At 41.6% G+C, this 18,495-nt stretch overlaps 1 protein-coding gene across 2 annotated transcripts in view; it reads left to right on the forward strand.

Moving 5' to 3' along the window:
• The first annotated feature begins 331 nt into the window (after positions 1 to 331).
• Positions 332 to 18,495, forward strand: part of BIN2 (bridging integrator 2) — a 90,311-nt gene continuing 72,147 nt past the window's right edge. For both annotated transcript variants that reach the window (XM_073613706.1, XM_073613707.1), the window contains exons 1-2: positions 332 to 479; positions 15,714 to 15,794. In XM_073613706.1, coding sequence (XP_073469807.1) covers positions 402 to 479; positions 15,714 to 15,794 — 159 coding nt within the window. In that variant the 5' untranslated portion in view covers positions 332 to 401. The remainder of the gene's footprint in view (positions 480 to 15,713; positions 15,795 to 18,495) is intronic.

The raw sequence follows: 18,495 nt of genomic DNA on the forward strand, positions 1-18,495 counted from the left end.
GTAAGTAAAGCTAAATAAAGAAGCAAATATTCTGTCAAGTCAGCAGTTATAATAATGTCCTGCATAATGCCACTTGTGTCGGGTTCTCTTTAAAACCACTGCTATCTAGGCTTTATAATTATGGTCTTTCCTTGCTCTTTTAGCTAAAATTCATAATCCATTTGATTAAAGGAAGTTTCTTCTTTGAGAATATCTATTTGCTTTACTAAGTCTTCATTTGTAAAATGCATTTACAAAGATATATACAGTATTAGGTGCAAGCAGACAAGCGTCTAAAAAAGTGAAGTGGTTTTAGAACTCTTACAGCGGAAAAAGCATAGCTTGGGAGGAGCTGACGTTTCTCCTCTGCTGCAGAAGTTCTCATACGTACATTAGAAAACCACATCTGCTAGCAAACAAGAATGGCAGAGGCCAAGCAAGGAGGTGCAGGGATCTTTGCCAAAAATGTCCAGAAAAGATTTTCTCGGGCACAAGAAAAGGTACAGTATTGTGAACAATTGTGGTTTCTAGATCTAGGATATGATTGTGTAAATTATGTGCCAGAGAATACATTAAGTAGTTATAAGTGATAAGGTTAAAGTTCTTGTTAGTTTTTGTTTTTTTGGTCAAAAATTGTTTATTTTTTAAACTGTCATTGAACTGTACAATTATGCAAAAACTCTGGAAAGACTGAGTGGAAAGCAATCAATCAGATACTGCCATTTTACAAGTGCACTTTAGAAAGGACATTTGTAAAATATCTATAATGTTTCTGCAAATTTCTTGCACATTCCCTAGGATTGGCTGCATATCTATCAACATTGTGCAGCAATATTCACACTATATATAGCGGTAATTGTAATGCTAGGGAAAAGTCAATCAATGTGTAGTTAATTTTAAAAAAATGTAGAATGTAGAGGGTCCTAATTAGTATACAGGGGGATTTACTAAAACTGGAGCACTGATAATCTGGAGCGCTGTGCATTGTAGCCAATCAGCTTCTAACTTCAGCTTGTTTAATTAAGTTTTGACAAAAAAAAAAAACTGGAAGCTAATTGGTTTCTATGCAGAGTTGCACCAGATTTTGCATTCTCCAGTTTTAGTAAATATCCAACACAGACTGTTTGTTAGTCTTTGAAAATTGTCTTTGAAAATTGTGTTTGATCTTTTCATCTAAATATATATTAAAGAATAATAAAGGTACATACAGGTTTTCTAAAACTATGAAGCAATATTGACTTTAATCAGCCAATCGTGTGCAAGTTCCTCTAAAAAGGATTCAAAGTGAATACAGCTTCACTTTCATATTCTCTAATGCCTTAGATTTGCTAGTAACCTAGTGTTTTTCTAATGTTTTTTTTTTTTAATAAAATACATTTTATGTTAGTATTATAGAGAAATTTGTTATGCTATTGGAATGTCTTTGCATTGATGCTTCCTTTGACATGAAGTGTTTTGTAGATCAGTGGTCATCAACCCTGTCCTCAGGACCCACTAACAGGCCAGGTTTGCAAGATAACTGAAATACATCACAGGTGATATAATTTGCTGCTCAGTGATTGCAGTATTCTAGTCTGCATCTCCCCAAGGTAATACATAAAACCTGGCCTGTTAGTGGGCCCTGAGGACAGGGTTGATGACCACTGTTGTATATAACATGTGGCAATCAAGAAGTTCTAGTTACCTGGGCCTGTTCACTAAGAATGGGGGGATTTGTACACATAGGAATCATAAAAGTGTTTTTCTTTTCTATTTGGAGTAAGTGCAGTATGAGTGCAATCTATGGCAGTGTTTTTCAACTCCAGTCCTCAAGGCGCCCCAACAGGTCAGGTTTTCAGGCTCTCCATTATTTTGCACAGGTTATTTGATCAGTTTCACTGCCTTAGTAATTACCACAGCTGTTTCATCTGAGGGAAATCCTGAAAACATGACCTGTTGGGGCGCCTTGAGGACTGGAGTTGAGAAACACTGATCTATGGCACCAGCTGATTAGACATGCCTCCAGAATGAATAAGGCCAGCCACCAAATTGGCCGGGAAAGGGATGAAAGTGCCCTTGTGTTCAATAAATGCCTTCAGTTAGAAACTTTGGGGAGCTGGTCTGGCTTATTACAATAAAGTGTACAGCGATAGTCTGTAAAGCAGAATATTGGCCGAAGTGCAAAATGCCTCACATACAAAGGGGCAGTCTAGCAAAATGCTTATGGAATCAATGAGATATTAGTGTAACACCACTAAACAACACCACATTTACATAGATATTGCACATAAATACCCTTAAAGCACACTAGAGAACGCAGAATAAGGCCTGCCATACACAGAGTGCATTTAGTTTCTGCAACCATGGGTTACAGGAAAGAAATTTGCTCGATTCCCCCATCGACACAGATAGTGTTGATGTGGGAATGCCTCCTGCTGGACCACTGTCTTCTCCCGCTGGGGGGAACCAATCTCCGCTGGGAGAAGATAGTGATTATCGCTAGAGGCTATAGCAGCCGCTTGCGATAATCACAAGCAAATCCGGCAGGCTGGTTGTACCCAAGTTCATCGATCGATCAACTTGGTACATTCAGCCTGCCCATTAATGGTTTAAATCTTGGCCGGCACCTGCAGAACCGGCCGAGATTCAAACAGTTTATGGCCTGCCTAAGGGCTCTTTCACACTATGTGTGGTGACCTGCGTTATTCTGCACCTGATCAACGCAGGTTCACCACTAAGGGAAAAAGAAGGAAATGCTGTGTGACTAGCTGTGCAGTAGTGGGGAACCCTGACTTCAGCAGCTATTAGAGGGGTAGTGCTACATAACTATTCCTTGTACACAGAGATGAGCCCTAAGGGACTGTTATGGACAACAGTTCTAAAGCTCAGGGTTTCCTCTATCTATGTTTTCATACAGCAGCCTCAACATGTTCATGGTGCAATATACAAATATGGAAGCAATGCAAAGAAAGTTAATTTGAAAAATGAATAGACATGATAGAATGTGAAAAAAATAATTGAAAATGTAAGTCATAAAAGATTTAATCCACTTACAGATGGGAAAACACACATGCAATATCTAAAGTAAGAGCCCATTTACACTACTACAGTATTTGCATTTCATGAAAAACTTGGTAAAGCACACTGCACTTGTTAGTGTGCTGCAGTGCCATTCATTTGAATAGTACCATGCCATACCTGCAGAATGAAGCTAAGAAACAATGTACTACAATGTTTAATGCAATGTACTGCTAAAAAAATGTAGCGGGACCTATACTTTCATGCATTGAGGAGCGTTACAGACCATTTATTTTGAATGGGCTGACTAATGCAATACACCATTGTGCATTGTGAAGCACTACACGCTTGTGTGAATGGGCCCCAAAGAATGAGATCACCCAGACCGTATATACATTTTTTAATATGTTAAATTGTTAAAACACCTACATGTGGGCAGTGTCCAGATTGAGGATGGGAAGGAGTGCTCGCTGGTGCTCCTGGAGGTTAATTGAGGCCCGTACCTAAACATGGGTATGGTATTAAGGCAATTTGCCACACAGGCAGTGGTTAACTCCTTGTAATCGGTGGCACAGTTCTTTGACTCTTTATACTCTGTACACTATGGAAAACAGTTCCTATTACATTTCTCTCTTTCGTGATGCTTTTCTGAGCTAGTGTGGTAGAGCATGCACTGGACTCCACTAGTTAGCCATCACCTCATCCCTGTGACACATATGTTAAACTTGAATCTTAGGCAGCTTAACTCTGTTCATAACCCGTGCTTATTCTTCTTGAGGCCTCAACCCATCTTTCCTAAAATGCAGACGGGCCCCTAGAATGCCCTTACCATGAATTGGACCCAAGACTGGGGTATTGATCATTAGGTAAGGAGCCTAAACACACAAGCTCCTTCACTACTGGAACCTTTTGTCATCTATTCCAAGCCACCTCAACTTCCCAACTGACTAGCTGCATTATGCACCTAGATGCCAGTACTGTAGTCATTCACAATGGCAATGTAGTCTTTCCTAATTAGCTCCACTGCACATACAGTAAGACATATGTACTGCATCTTCTATTGTAGCAACCTGTCCCCTGGTATGAACCATATACAGTATATGAGATGCCATGCATGCATTCACTTCTAACTAATATCTTTTAAGTAGGGTTGCACCGATACTAGTATCGGTATTGGTGTCGATACCGAGTATTTTCAAGTATCAGTACTCGTGCAAATGCACCGATAACTGAAACTGATACTTTCAGGCTCGGTTCTTTGAGCTGTCAGTGGGTCTCCCCAGTGGTAAAGAAGTCCGGTAATTGGAGCTGTCAAAAAAAAAAACAGCCAGCAATGTTTATTAACAACATTGCTCAGCTCTGAAACACTAAAATAAAAAGAAACGTTGTTTCTTTTTGTATATTTCTGTTTCTTCATCTGCAGATCAAAGGGATAAACAAATGTTCCTCTGTTTAACCCATTAATAACCCTTAATTTACTCTAATCAGCCTTAATTACCTCCCTATTCTCCTCCATTTAATTATTATTTTCCTGCTTTTTTTCTTTTGTTCACGTCTATTTTATAAACGATAAAAAAATTAAAACTTTTTTTTGTTAGTGAATATTTTTACACATATATATTAACATATATTTACACGTTTCACAATGAAAAAGTGCTAAGTTAAAAAAAAATCTATTTATTTCATTTGTAAATAACTTTTCAATGCTTTGTACCATTGCTGACAGCTCAAGTTAAAACAGTTGCAGTAGGTATCGGTAACTGGTATCAGCGAGTACTAAAAAAAAAGTATCGGTACTTGTACTCATTGTAAAAAAAAAACTTCAGACCAGGCAGAAATGTATAAGGTCAAAGTTTCTTTACTTAAGTTGTTGAAGTATAAATAAGCAATTACAGCTTCTTCACATCCATTCTTAACACAAAGTGCCTTCTGAGTGCCCCATTGGCGCCCCTGCCTAATGAGGTAGTCATACCTTGTAAATAGTAGAAAGTCCATAGAATCCTTTAAGTTCTTAATTGAAAGCATAAGTCCATGTCCCTGTAACACCGACTGGGTTCCCATGAAGGGGTGATATCAAGCAAGATGGCATTCGTATACTTAGCACAACTCCTATTCCCTTCCCATACATGGAGCTAACTCCGGCTTAAGGCATTTCCCTCTAGTATACAGTTGCCCCAGCAGAGGGTAGTACCACCCAAAAAGCCTGGGAAAACCTGACCAGCAATGTTAACCCTTAACTCTAAGGAGGCACCAGCTCTGCAGGGCAACATAACCAACAATACAGCAGGCAAAAGAAACAATAGGAAGAAAAGAACAAGAACACATAATACAGTGATCCCCTATAAAGCACCTGCTTGCATACGTTCCTACTGTCTACTCCTTACCTCAATCCTTCAGTCTCCTCTAGCATTACTAACTTACTAACTGACATATCAGCATGGATGTTGCACCACTTCCTTAACCTCCCTGGCGGTATGATTCTGTCTGGAATTTTGTGCTGAAAGCGGTACAATTATTTTGCATGGAAATTTGATGCTATGTATTATAGGCCTGCAATTCTTAGTAATTACTTACTTAAACCTGACCAAACAAGACTCTAGTAGACATCCCAGATGTGATAAAGTTTGAAACACAAAATCATGATTTTAAATTTTTAAATAATATAATTTTATTCAATAATGTAATACAAACTAAAGAAATTTGTCAGACAAAGAAAATTCAGTAAACATCCTGAGTGTGATAAATTTTAAAGCAAGGTACAGCACACAGTCCCACGTCACAATCCGGACAAAAGAACCTGCTTTCTTTTCGGATTTTTTTTCCCTTGTCATCTCTGTGTGAACAGCAAACCACACACATCCTGGTAGGTGCTGCCTTTTTTGCGGTTGGCGGTATGTAGTCCATAAAGTGCCGACCTGTTAGGCGTTCTGGGTTGGCAACACCAACAGCACGTCGTCCAGGTCTGTTCGCATCAACTGATGGCATCTGGTGTTTGGCAAAAATCTGCTCAGCCACCTTCCAGATAAAATCTGAATGAACAAGAGGCCTGTCACTCCCTGCTCGGTACAAGATGTAAGCGTTCCAAAGGCATTGTTCCAGAAGATGCCTGAAAATCTTTTTATAATATTTTTTCTGTTGTTTCCGCATAGTCGGGTAAAAGGTCATTGCCTGATCGGCTCGGTCGACACCTCCCATAGTGCAATTATAGTCTATGACGACTTGCGGCTTCAGCACATCTTTCCCACTTTTTGTGTGGACCGTGGCAGTGGAGGTATTGTGCACAGTGCTCATGAGACACACGTCCTTCTTGTCTCGCCAACGTATTGCCATCATCTTACCCTTCTGCCAGGCAACCATTTCTCCGGGTTTTAGTTTTTTTTTTCCAAACATTGATGGCATGTCACGTCTGTTAGGCCTAACTGTACCATAGGCATCCGTCTTGTTTTGGATCAAAACCTCAAACAGTTCCGGCGACGTATAGAAATTGTCCATGGTGACACAATATCCCTGGTTCAGTAATGGCTCCAGCAGTGTAAGGACAGATGATGTGGCCATCCCATAATTGCTGTACCTGGGGTTGAACTTCGTGCCTTTACCGGTGTAAATGACCGAGTTCCATATGTACCCAGTGGATGACTCGCAGAGCATGTATGATTTGATGCCAAACCGCGCTCTTTTGGATGCAATATACTGGATCCAGCTTAGGCGTCCTTTGTAAGCCATCAAACTCTCATCCACGCTGACGTCCCTTTCTGGCACGTAGGCCCGCTGGAAATTGTTCCCAATAATTTGGCATACCTCCCAGATTTTTTTTAGCTTGGGCGCAGGATGCGTGCCCTCATCAAACTCTTCATTGTTAGTGAAGTGAAAATATTTCATGATGAGGGAAAAACGGTATTCGGACATCACAGTACCAAAAAACGGAGTGGCCAATAACTTGTTGGTGGTCCAGTACCATTTCTGGCGTGGTTTCCCCACCACCCCCTGAAGAATAATGAGTCCGAGAAACAGCCAGATGTCCTCTTTAGTCACCGGTTCCCACCTTCTGCTTCGGGAAAACCTGGCATGCAGCGTAGCGGATTGCTGCTGTTGGTATCGATTTGTCTCTATGACAATTTTTTCAATTACCTCCTCTGTGAGAAATAATTGCAGGTATGCCAGAGGGTTGCCACGCTCAACTTCGACCTTCATCCCAGGTGATCCAGTGAAGGGAAATCTTGGGGGCGCTACCTGGTCCGTATCGCACTCAATAGGGCACCAAGTGCGCACATCGCTGATGTCAGGTGCAGGATCATCACCGCTGTCATCGCTGTCACTTGTCAGCTCAGTGTCAGACGACAAATCTCCCCACGACTCGCTATCGCTGAGTTCTGGGAGCAACTCCATGTCGCTGTCGCTGTCGCTGTCATTCAACTGCTCCAAAGGTGATTTTGTAGCGAAATGGCGCTTTTTGGATTCCATCTTCTCAATATTTTATTGGCAATGGGCACTGGGGCAAGGGGCACTGTATCAGTGAGATCTGAGATGATACAATGTAATCCTCTCAGATTACACTGTATCACCTCTTTTTATATGTGTGTTTTGTGTTTGAACTTTTGAACTTTTGAATTTCCCGCCTAGTTCCGCTCCCGTGTGCCGCTGCTGCTCGCAGGGTACGGAACTAGGAAGTGAGATGCTGTGATCGCGCTGGCGATCACAGCGGAGACAAGCCGAGGACACTGGAGGGCATCGCTGGAACCCAGGAGAAGGTAAGGGCTCCGCTGGATGCTCTGCAATGTTACCCCGAGCGTGACTCGGGGTTACCGCTCCTGACAGAAAAAGTCAGACCCGAGTCACGCTCTGGATTACCGCCAAGGAGGTTAAATGTAATCTCTCTAAAACCAAGCTGATATTGTTCCCTCCTGCCCGTGCCCCCCTCCATGACTTTTCAATCAAAATCAAAAACAATAATGCAACCATTAATCCCTCCTCTCACGCTAGGGTACTAGGTGTAATACTAGACTCTGACCTGTCCTTTCAGCCACAAATCCAATCGTTGTCAAAAGCTTGTAGAATTCACCTCTGTAACATCTCTAAAAATCACCCCTTTTTTACTAATGAAACCACCAAGCTACTCATTCACTCCCTTGTTATCTCTCACCTTGACTATTGCAACTCTCTCCTCATAGGCTTACCTCTCCATAGGCTATCCCCTCTTTTGTCTATCATGAATGCTGCTGCTAGACTCATCTACTTTACCAACTGCTCAGTGTCTGCCACCCCTCTCTGCCAATCCGTACACTGGCTTCCGATCACCCAGCGAATTAATTTCAAAATACTAAATACAACATACAAAGCCATTCACAACTCTGCCCCGAGCTACATCACTAATCTTGTCTCCAAATATCACCCAAACCTTCTCCCAAGACCTCCTGCTCTCAAGCTCCCTTGTCTTCTCCTCCCATGCTTGTCTCCAGCACTTCTCCAGAGCCTCTCCCATCCTCTATAACTCTCTACCTCAATCTGTCTGGCTATCACTATCTCTAGCTGCCTTTAGGTGATCCCTGAAAACTCATCTCTTCAGGGAAGCCCATCACACCTCCAACTAATCTTTTATCACTTCCATCAGCTCATTCCCTACAGTTACAACCTTTTGTACCACTTGTCCCACCCTATTAGATTGTAAGCTCTTTTGAGTTGCCCCTCTTAACCCTTTATTGTATTGTAACTGTATTGTCTCCCTTTTGTATTGCAAAGCACTGTGTAAACTGTTGGCGCTATATAAATACTGTATAATAATAATAATAATACAGCTCTTCAGGAGTTCCCTGGAGAGATCTCCATACTTGAGTGTACAGGGCCACACATTCATCACTGCACTCACAAAAGAGTCCACCCCTGCTGGAATTTTAGAAATATATTGTTTAACCAGTGCAATACTGGGCAGTTATAAACCCTTTCTGCCCAGGCCAATTTTCAGCTTTCAGCGCTCTCACACTTTGAATGACAGCTACTCAGCCATGTAACACTGTAGCGAAACAAAATCTTTTAATTTATTTTCACACAAATATAAATATAAATATAAATTTCTTTTGGTGGTATTTAATCATCACTGGGTTTTTTATTTTTGCGAAATACCGTAAGTAAAACAAGAGCTAAAATTTGAAAAGGTAAAAAAACTTTTTTTAGTTTCTATTATAACATTTTGCAAAAAAGTAATTTTTGTTAATAAATTTGGGGCAAAATTTATACTGCTACATATCTTTGGTAAAAATAACCCAAATTAGTATATATTATTTGGTCTGTGTAAAAGTTATAAAGTCTACAAGCTATGGTGCAAATCATTAAAAATTGATCACACCTGATGTTCAAGTTGTAAAGCGCTACGTAAACTGTTGGCGCTATATAAATACTGTATAATAATAATAATAATGTACTGATGACCTATCTCATTTCTTGAGGCCCTGAAATGTCAAAAGTACAAATACCTCCCAAATGACCCCTTTTTGGAAAGTAGACAGTCCAAGGTATTTAGTAAGAGGCATGGTGAGTTTTTTGAAGTTGTATTTTTCTCCCACAATTCTTTGGAAAATTAAGAAATACATTTTTATTTCTTGTTTTTTACACAAAATTGTCATAATAACAAGTTATTTCTCACACACAGCATATGCACACTTCCAATTATACTCCAAAAAACATTCTGCCACTCCTCCTGAGTATGGCAATACCACATGTCTTTTTCACAGCCTGGCCACATACAGAGGCTCAACATGTAGGGAACACCATCAGGTGTTCTAAGAGCATAAATTACATATCTAATTTCATTCCTACCTATCACACTTTTGAAGGTCCTGGAGCACCGGGACAGTGGAATTACCCACAAAATGATCCCATTGTGGAAAGCAAACACCACAATGTATAATCCATGAGGCATTATGAGTCTTTTGAACATGTCATTTTTTTGGAAAATGTGGAAAGAAAATGAAAATGAATTTTTTCTTACACAAAGTTGTCAATTTATAAGATATTTCCAACACATGGCACGTACATAGCAAAAATTACACCACAAAATACATTCTGCTACTTTTCCTGAGTATGGCGATACCACATGTGTGAGACTTTTACACAGCCTGGCCACATAGAGAGGCCCAACATGCAGGGAGCACCATCAGGCGTTCTAGGAGCATTAATTACACATTTAGTTTCCTGACTACCTATTACACTTTTGAAGGTCCTGGAGCACCAGGACAATGGAAACACCCCAACATATATTCTATGAGCCATGAGCTAGTGACAGGTACTCGGGTACTCTGATGTGCTGCTGATAGGTAATTGGTTACTCTGATGGGCTGGTGAGAGGTACTCGGGTACTCTGATGGGCTGGTGACAGGTACTTGGGTACTCTGATGGGCTGGTGACAGGTACTCGGGTACTCTGATGGGCTGGTGACAGGTACTCGGTTACTCTGATGGGCTGGTGACAGGTACTTGGGTACTCTGATGGGCTGGTGACAGGTACTTGGGTACTCTGATGGGCTGGTGACAGGTACTCGGGTACTCTGATGGGCTGGTGACAGGTACTCGGTTACTCTGATGGGCTGGTGACAGGTACTCGGTTACTCTGATGGGCTGGTGACAGGTACTCGGGTACTCTGATGGGCTGGTGACAGGTACTTGGGTACTCTGATGGGCTGGTGACAGGTACTCGGGTACTCTGATGGGCTGGTGACAGGTACTCAGTTACTCTGATGGGGCTGGTGACAGGTACTCAGGTACTTTGATGGGCTGGTGACAGGTACTCTGATGGGCTGGTAAATGGTACTCAGGTACTCTGATGGGCTGGTGATAGGTACTCAGGTACTTTGATGGGCTGATGACAGGTATTCAGGTACTTTGATGGGCTGGTAACAGGTACTCTGATGGGCTGGTAAAAGGTAATCGGGTACTCTGATGGGCTGGTGACAGGTACTCGGAGGGAGATGTTCCTGCTGCAGTCATTTGTCAATGGCCCGGTATGGAAGTAGTTAATATGGGAAAAACACAATAGGATTTATTTACTAAAGTTAAATAGACTGTTCACTTTGCAGGGGAAGTTGCATTTTGAAAGAGATTTTCCCCCCGTTTTTAGTGAATGTGGTGAAATTTCATTTTGCAAAGAATACTCAATCAAGTGCAAGGAAAATTAAAAAAAACACTAGTTTTGCTTGCACATGACTAGAAGATTGAAGTCAGCAGAGCTTCACCTCATTGTTCACCTTATTCTATAAGCGCTGGGTAAAGTTTGTTTGCAAAGTGCAAATAGTGCACAGTCTATTTGCCTTTAGTAAATGATCCCCATTGTGTTTTTCACATAATAAACAATTCATTTTTCTATTTATTTTATTAATTTCATATTGGCAGGGAGTTTTCACTGCTGGAGTTCCCAAAAGACAAAATAAGTCAGCATGTGACATAGGTTTTTATGATGCAATACATAAGAGGGTTAAGGCAGTGCTTTAAAAATAATGATGACCACAAAAAATCTTGACACTTTGGGCTCAATTTGGACATTTTCACTTAGGGGTGTACTCACTTTTGTTGCCAGCGGTTTAGACATTAATGGCTGTGTGTTGAGTTATTTTGAGGAGACAGCAAATTTACACTGTTATACAAGCTGTACACTCACTGCTTTACATTGTAGCAAAGTGTCATTTCTTCAGTGTTGTCACAAGCTATAAAAAAATTTTTTTACAAAAATGTGAGGGGTGTACTCACTTTTGTGAGATACTGTATATGTTAGTCTTTGGACGCTTACACACACACACATCAATTTGAAAAGTGCTATTATACATATGGTGGTTTTATTTAATCTCATATCTGTTCTATAATTAAAGTTCTGCACTTCTTTTCATGATCAGACCTGATAAACAGAGAGCTTGCATCTGCCTGCTATTATTACATGGTGGTTAGAACTTCCTGTTCATTATATCAGATACAAGCGCAACGAAGCAGGAAGTTTTCATTGTAGCAACATTCTGTAAATGTTGCAACCTGACCTTTATTCTAACCCCGTGCATTCAACAGAACATCAGAAATGACTAAGAATCATTCTGTGCCAGATTGACAATATTTACAGGGTAAAATTTCCAGTTCATGCTCTAGGCACAACTAATTGATTAAGACTTGTTTCACATGGGTGCAAACTAAGGCCTATAGAGCATGAATGAGAGGTTTGTTTACACACTCCACCTGCATTCAGGGCTACACACCTGTGTAAACAGGTGCAGTTAGCTAATCTGCCACTAGGTGGCTCTGTTCCAGAATAGTGTGTGGGAACAGAATAGTGTAATCAGGTGCTAGGCTTCTTTTAGCTACCGCCCTCCCTTAGTAATGTAATGGGTGAGTCAGTGCCCACATAAAAGCCAGGTTGGGAGGAGCATACTGCAGTTGGGGCATGGGAGGCAGAGACCCCACCAGCATGAAGATGTAGTCGGCTAAGTGGAGGCCCTGGATAAGGCTGGAGGACAGTGAGAAGTAGACCTGCACCCAGAAGAGTCAGCTGTTATTATCCTGTATCTTATGGTGATGGAGGCTAGGGCAGAAGAAGAGAAAGAGCACCTGGTTCTAGAAAGCCGGGTAAGGGGTTACTTTAGCAACAAATTTTAATCATGTCAAAAGACTGGAGGCTGGGGCAGGTTGCAAGTGTTCCCTGAAGTGAGGCTAACCTCTGAGGGTATGGAAGAAGAATACTCAAGCCAGAGGTGACTGCAGTGATCCTGTCTCAGGAGATCGCCTGTAAGGCGCAGTGAGCTGAATACAGTCAGTCTAAAGCAAGTCAGAGCCCTCTGAGTGAGTACTAATGACTCCAGAATGGAGAGAGACTGAGTCAGGGAATATGGCTTACTAAGAATATACTGTGTGCTGCATTCACAGATGACTGCTGTGGATCGTCCACTATACAGTATGTGATTGACAAAATTCTGTCAAGTGACCCTGGATAACATGTCTATTTGATGTGACTGTAAATACCATCTTAAATTAACATCGGTAAAGTGCAGCAATTCTATCTTTTTGTGTGGACATTCCTTCCTTGGGAAGGTTAAAAGCCAGGCATGTTGTGAGAAGGCCTCGGGCATGGAGATCGGCAAAAGATGGCAGAGGGTTAAAGCCTCAAGCAGGGGGGTTGTGGTTCTGGTAGAAGCATGAGAGGGTCTTGTGCTCTTGGTGCCAATACACAGCCATTCACAAGCCCCTCTACACCCGCCCCCGGCATTTCTGTCAACTAGGCTGTGTGGGTGAGTCCATACATCCATTGTGTTTGCATTATTTACATATGTTGCCTGCCTGCAGCTCCAGGCTGCACTAGGCACATACATAAATACCTCATCGGTACTGTATGGGCCTCTGTGCTCATGTGAAGAGGCCATAAAGATTTCACCTGGTTAAATAACAACCATGTTATGTTTCTGTAATACCAAAAAAACTGAAAATAAAACAAGAATCAGGTACTGGAGACAGAATAATGATAAGTCCACCATTTGAGGCTTTCCGAGAAAGATGAAATGACTGTACACTGCAGAGTCTTTCCGGTTATTGCAGTCCCTCCCCTCTGAATTTGTATTAAGCAACGTGTCTAGAAATGTTCAGACAAAGCAAACCAAAAACATTCAAAAATAAACTACTAATTTAAGGTTTTGGAGCTGTACCCTCTCAGCATTTTACCCTAAGCACTTGCTCACACTGACTTTATATGAAACATGCCCTGGTTTACTGTTATCTAGGTACAGAAAAAAGAAAACTAGAGCCACTTTAGTCAAAATTGTCTAAATGGTTACATTGAGCCGGACTTACTAAAGTAGTTGAGACTTTTGTTGCCAGTGGTTTAGACATTAATGGCTGTATGTTGAGTTATTTTGAGGGGACAGCAAATTTACACTGTTATACAAGCTGTACACTCACTACTTTACATTGTAGCAAAGTGACATTTCTTCAGTGTTGTCACATGAAAAGATATATTATAATATTTACAAAAATGTGAGGGGTGTACACACTTTTGTGAGATACTATATATATATATATATATATATATATATATGTAGCTGTGTAGTTGCCACTAGTAACAAACATCCACCATATAACCCCGCTGCCAGACCCCATATATATCTTGCAGACACAATGAACAGACTTTTGCTTTGTTTTGTTTTGTTTATTGGGGGGTACAACTTGGTTGGGGGAAAGGGGTATATGGGAGGCCCATAGAATAGTTCACTTTGCCATCATATTTAGAGATTTTTTACAGATTAGCACATAGTTTGAGTCTGAAGGATTGATGTACATGTTTCAACAACTACAGTCTATTCCCTGCATCACCATGCAGACTATTGCTCCTCCTCTGCTTAACTCCTGCAGACTTTTGCTTCCAGAACTTTCACACCCATGACCGTGTAAGGATTAGGACATCACTCTTGACCGTGTAAGGGTGATGTTCCCAGAAATCCTCTCATCCTGCATAAACTTATCCTGTAGTTATTAGTGTAGTGTCACATCTTCTTCTTTAAACAAAAAGGACCCACTCTGAATAGTTGCTTATGCAGACTCTGGTTGCTCACTGTTACTAGGCTAGAGGTCTGCAGTACCTCTCCCCGGAGGCTTAGTAGTTTAAAAGCACATACTGAGTGGTGGACTACTGTTCCCAGCTAGTCCTTCTTGCAAATCCTGTGCCCTCAGGGCACATCGATTTGACACAACTCCTTGCAGTCTCTCCTCTGATCCAGGACTCCTCATCATTGACCGTGTAAGGATAAGGACTTCACTAATGACCGTGTAGAAGTGAAGTTCCCTCACAGACTTTCTGGCACATCCAGCCCTCCACTGTGGTACACTTGCCGACCTTTCTCTGCCCCGAGTCCTTGATGGAGAACTTAACTGGACCATACAATCCGACAGCTTCACCTGCCCCTCTGCTCCAGGAGTTCCTCATCAATGACCGTGTAATGATGAAGACATTGCCAATGACCGTGTAAAGGCAAAGTTCCTTCACAGTTCTCCCCGGGCCTCCTCCTGCGATCGGCGCACCCCCCCTCCCAGGTGGGGGTGCCCTCCTGCTGCTGTCTAGTATTCCATTCTCCACTTCACCCGGCCGACAACTCCCCCCAGTGGTAGGTTACCTCAGCTTATATAGAAGACCCGCCCCCTGCCAATACCAGTTGGGGATTGTTCAGGGCTCCCACATAAGCTGCCTGCCACTCCAGTTCTAGGCCCTGCCCCTCTTCCAGAACATTCTCCCTGGAAGCACGGGAGGCACCTCAGAACTAGAGCACCTGTGCTGACAGACTAACAAGTAAAAATCCTATACTAGCACCTACCTACCTATTGGTAGTGGTATATATATCTATACAGCCCAGGAAGAAGCTGCAGGCTGATAGAGTACCTAAATGCTGCTAGCCACAGCAGACGGCAAAGAAGGCAAAGAAAGTTGTGCTGCACTGGGCCCAGCGGACAAAGTCAAAGGCAGCTCTTGCCGCCAACGAACCGATGGAGCCCTTTCTGGTAGCAGATGACTACATATAGCCTATGGGCTGCCCTGGTCTCAAACAGGGCACTAGCAATATTTTTGGGATGCTATTGCACCCATTTGGTGCCGTCCTGCTTTTCAGTGCTTTATATTACAAAAATTTTGAAAAAATATCCAGCAAAATGTGTTGTGGTGCATTTGCAACATTTTATTGCCAATTAAGAATGTCTAATCATCATATTTTTTTGGCACTATTTTACTTTTAGGTCCTTCAAAAACTTGGACGAACCATAGAAACCAAAGATGAGATGTTTGAGCAATGTTCTTATGAGTTTAACAAGCAGCAGGTAAGGGGTCAAATGCAAAAAGACATAAAAAGCCGACTGTTAATAACACTGAGCGCTGTTTATCATAAAAGGTTGCTTAACCACATGCTGACCAGCCGCCGCGGTTGTACTGCGGCAGAATGGCATGGGCAAAACTACGTTATGTACCGTCGTTTCGTCCTGTGGCCACTAGGGGGCAGGTGCGCGCCGCCGGAGGCGCGCATGCCCCCCGCTCGCCCCCCGAGCAGATGCGAGTGCCCGGCGGTCTCGATCACCACCGGGCTCCCGCGTTCACTCAGGGCACATGGAGAACACACAGTTTCCGGTTCTCTGAGGGGATGAACAGAGTATGAACAGGCGATCTGTTATCTTCCCTGCACAGTCCACATCCCCCTTCAGTTAGAACACAAACTAGGACACACATTAATCCCTTCACTGCCCCCTAGTGTTAACCCCTTCACTGCCAGTAACATTTTTACAGTAATCAATGCATTTTTAATCGCACTGATCGCTGTATTAATGCCAGTGGTCCCAAAAATGTGTCAAAATTGTCCAACGTGTCCGCCATAATGTCGCAGTCATGATAAAATCGCTGATCACCGCCATTACTAGTAAAAAAAATGATTACTAAAAATGCCATAAAACTATCCCCTATTTTGTAGACGCTATAACTTTTGCGCAAACCAATCAATATATATATATGCTTATTGCAATTTTTTTACCAAAAATATGTAGAAGAATACATATTGGCCCAAACTGAGGGAAAAAAATGTTTTTTTATATATTTTTTGGGGATATTTATTATAGCAAAAAGTAAAAATAATGCGTTTTTTTTTTTCAAAATTGTCCAATTTTTTTGTTTATAGCGCAAAAAATAAAAACTGCAGAGGTGATCAAATACCACCAAAAGAAAGCTCTATTTGTGGGGAAAAAAAGACGTTGATTTTGTTTGGGAGCCACGTCGTACAACCGCGCAATTGTCAGTTAAAGCGATGCAGTGCCGAATCGCAAAAAGTGCTCTGGTTTTTGGCCAGCCAAATGGTCCGGGGCTTAAGTGGTTAACTTCAATTTCCAATTTTGAATATAAGTTTAAAAGATCAATACACTCAAAATAGATATTTTAATAATAGGTGGACCCACTAGCGTCATAGGTTTATTAGGGGTTTATTTTTTATTGAATGTGGAAACCAATCAGAATACTTGGAGTTGATTTACTAGGGGCAAATAGACTGTTCACCTTGCACATGCAATTGCAATAATTTTCCCCAGAGTTTAGTGAATGTGGTAAGGATTCACTTTGTAAAGAATAACCAATCAGGTGAAAGGACAATAAAAAAAAACAGCATTTTTGCTTGGATGTGACTGGATGATGGAAATCAGCAGAGCTTCACCACATTCATGAATCTCTGGGTCTGTACTAAATCAACTCCATTGTTTCATTTTCACCTCTGCACAGCTAAAATCATAGTTGGAACGTGACTGGTTGTTACACAAAGCAATACTGTATTTTTCCTTGTTAGGAGACTTGTTATACATAAGCCTCTTAAATGATCTGGTGACTAGCTATCTGTACTTGAGTTGCCAACATCTTACTGCCATAACTATTGTCAGGCATCACTCTCTGTGCTGAAACATTTATTTTACTTACAAAGAATACATTAGCGAGAATAGTGCCTATTACACACAATGAGAAAATCGGACGAAAAATAACGCTTTTGAAGCTATCATCCAATAATCTGATTGTTTGATGCCGGCGGGTGTCAGTAGACACATGTCTGCTGACATCTGCCGCTCCATAGAGAGCAATGGATGGTCCAATCGGGTCCGCCTGAAAAACTGACAGGCAGACCTGATCGCTCCGTCAGTGTAAAAGGGGCCTAATACCAATATGCAAAGATGTGTAACACAATGTTATCTCCAGTATTATTAAGCAATACATAAAGTGTATGGTTGGTTTTGTTTTGTAAAATTTTTATTACACTGCTTTCAAGAGCCGATCAAGACAGTTCATGCAAAATTATCCGAAGGAACAAACATGAAAAATGTTCTAGTATGATACCAGAACGAACTATTTTAGTTTAATCAGTAGAGTATTTGTCCGAAAAAAATCAGAAGACCAAGACCACACATGCTCAGAAAGAAAGAATACATTACAATAGAATACAACACATTACATCACTTCCGAAGTTGTATTGTGTTGTGCAAAAATTTTCCTAACTTTGGTAACCTATTGGTTTGCAATATGAGAATAGCATGCAAAAAAAAAAAAACGGATCGTCGGATTTTCTCACCCTGTGTACGTGGCTTAAGACTTCCTATGTTGCAGTAGGAGAAATGAGACTCCAGGTTTACAGAAAGCAACTGGGTATTTTAGCTTTATGTGGGCTGGTCTGCAGGGCACACATACAGTAGTGGTATTACTAATGCCATGTACACACGACTGGACTTTTCAACGTACTGAACTCCGAAGGACTTTTCGACGGAGTTCCGACGGAGTTCCAACGAAACGGGCTTGCCTACACACGATCACACCAAAGACCGACTGATTTGAATGTGATGACGTACGACCGGACTAGAATAAGGAAGTTCAAAGCCAGTAGCCAATAGCTGCCCTAGCGTCGTTTTTGGTCCGTCGGACTAGCATACAGAGGAACTGATTTTTCGATAGGACTCGAGTCTGTCGGAAAGATTTGAAACATGTTCTATTTCTAAAGTTCGCCAG

Source organism: Aquarana catesbeiana, linkage group LG02 (assembly GCF_042186555.1).
Source record: "Aquarana catesbeiana isolate 2022-GZ linkage group LG02, ASM4218655v1, whole genome shotgun sequence".
Taxonomy (NCBI): domain Eukaryota; kingdom Metazoa; phylum Chordata; class Amphibia; order Anura; family Ranidae; genus Aquarana; species Aquarana catesbeiana.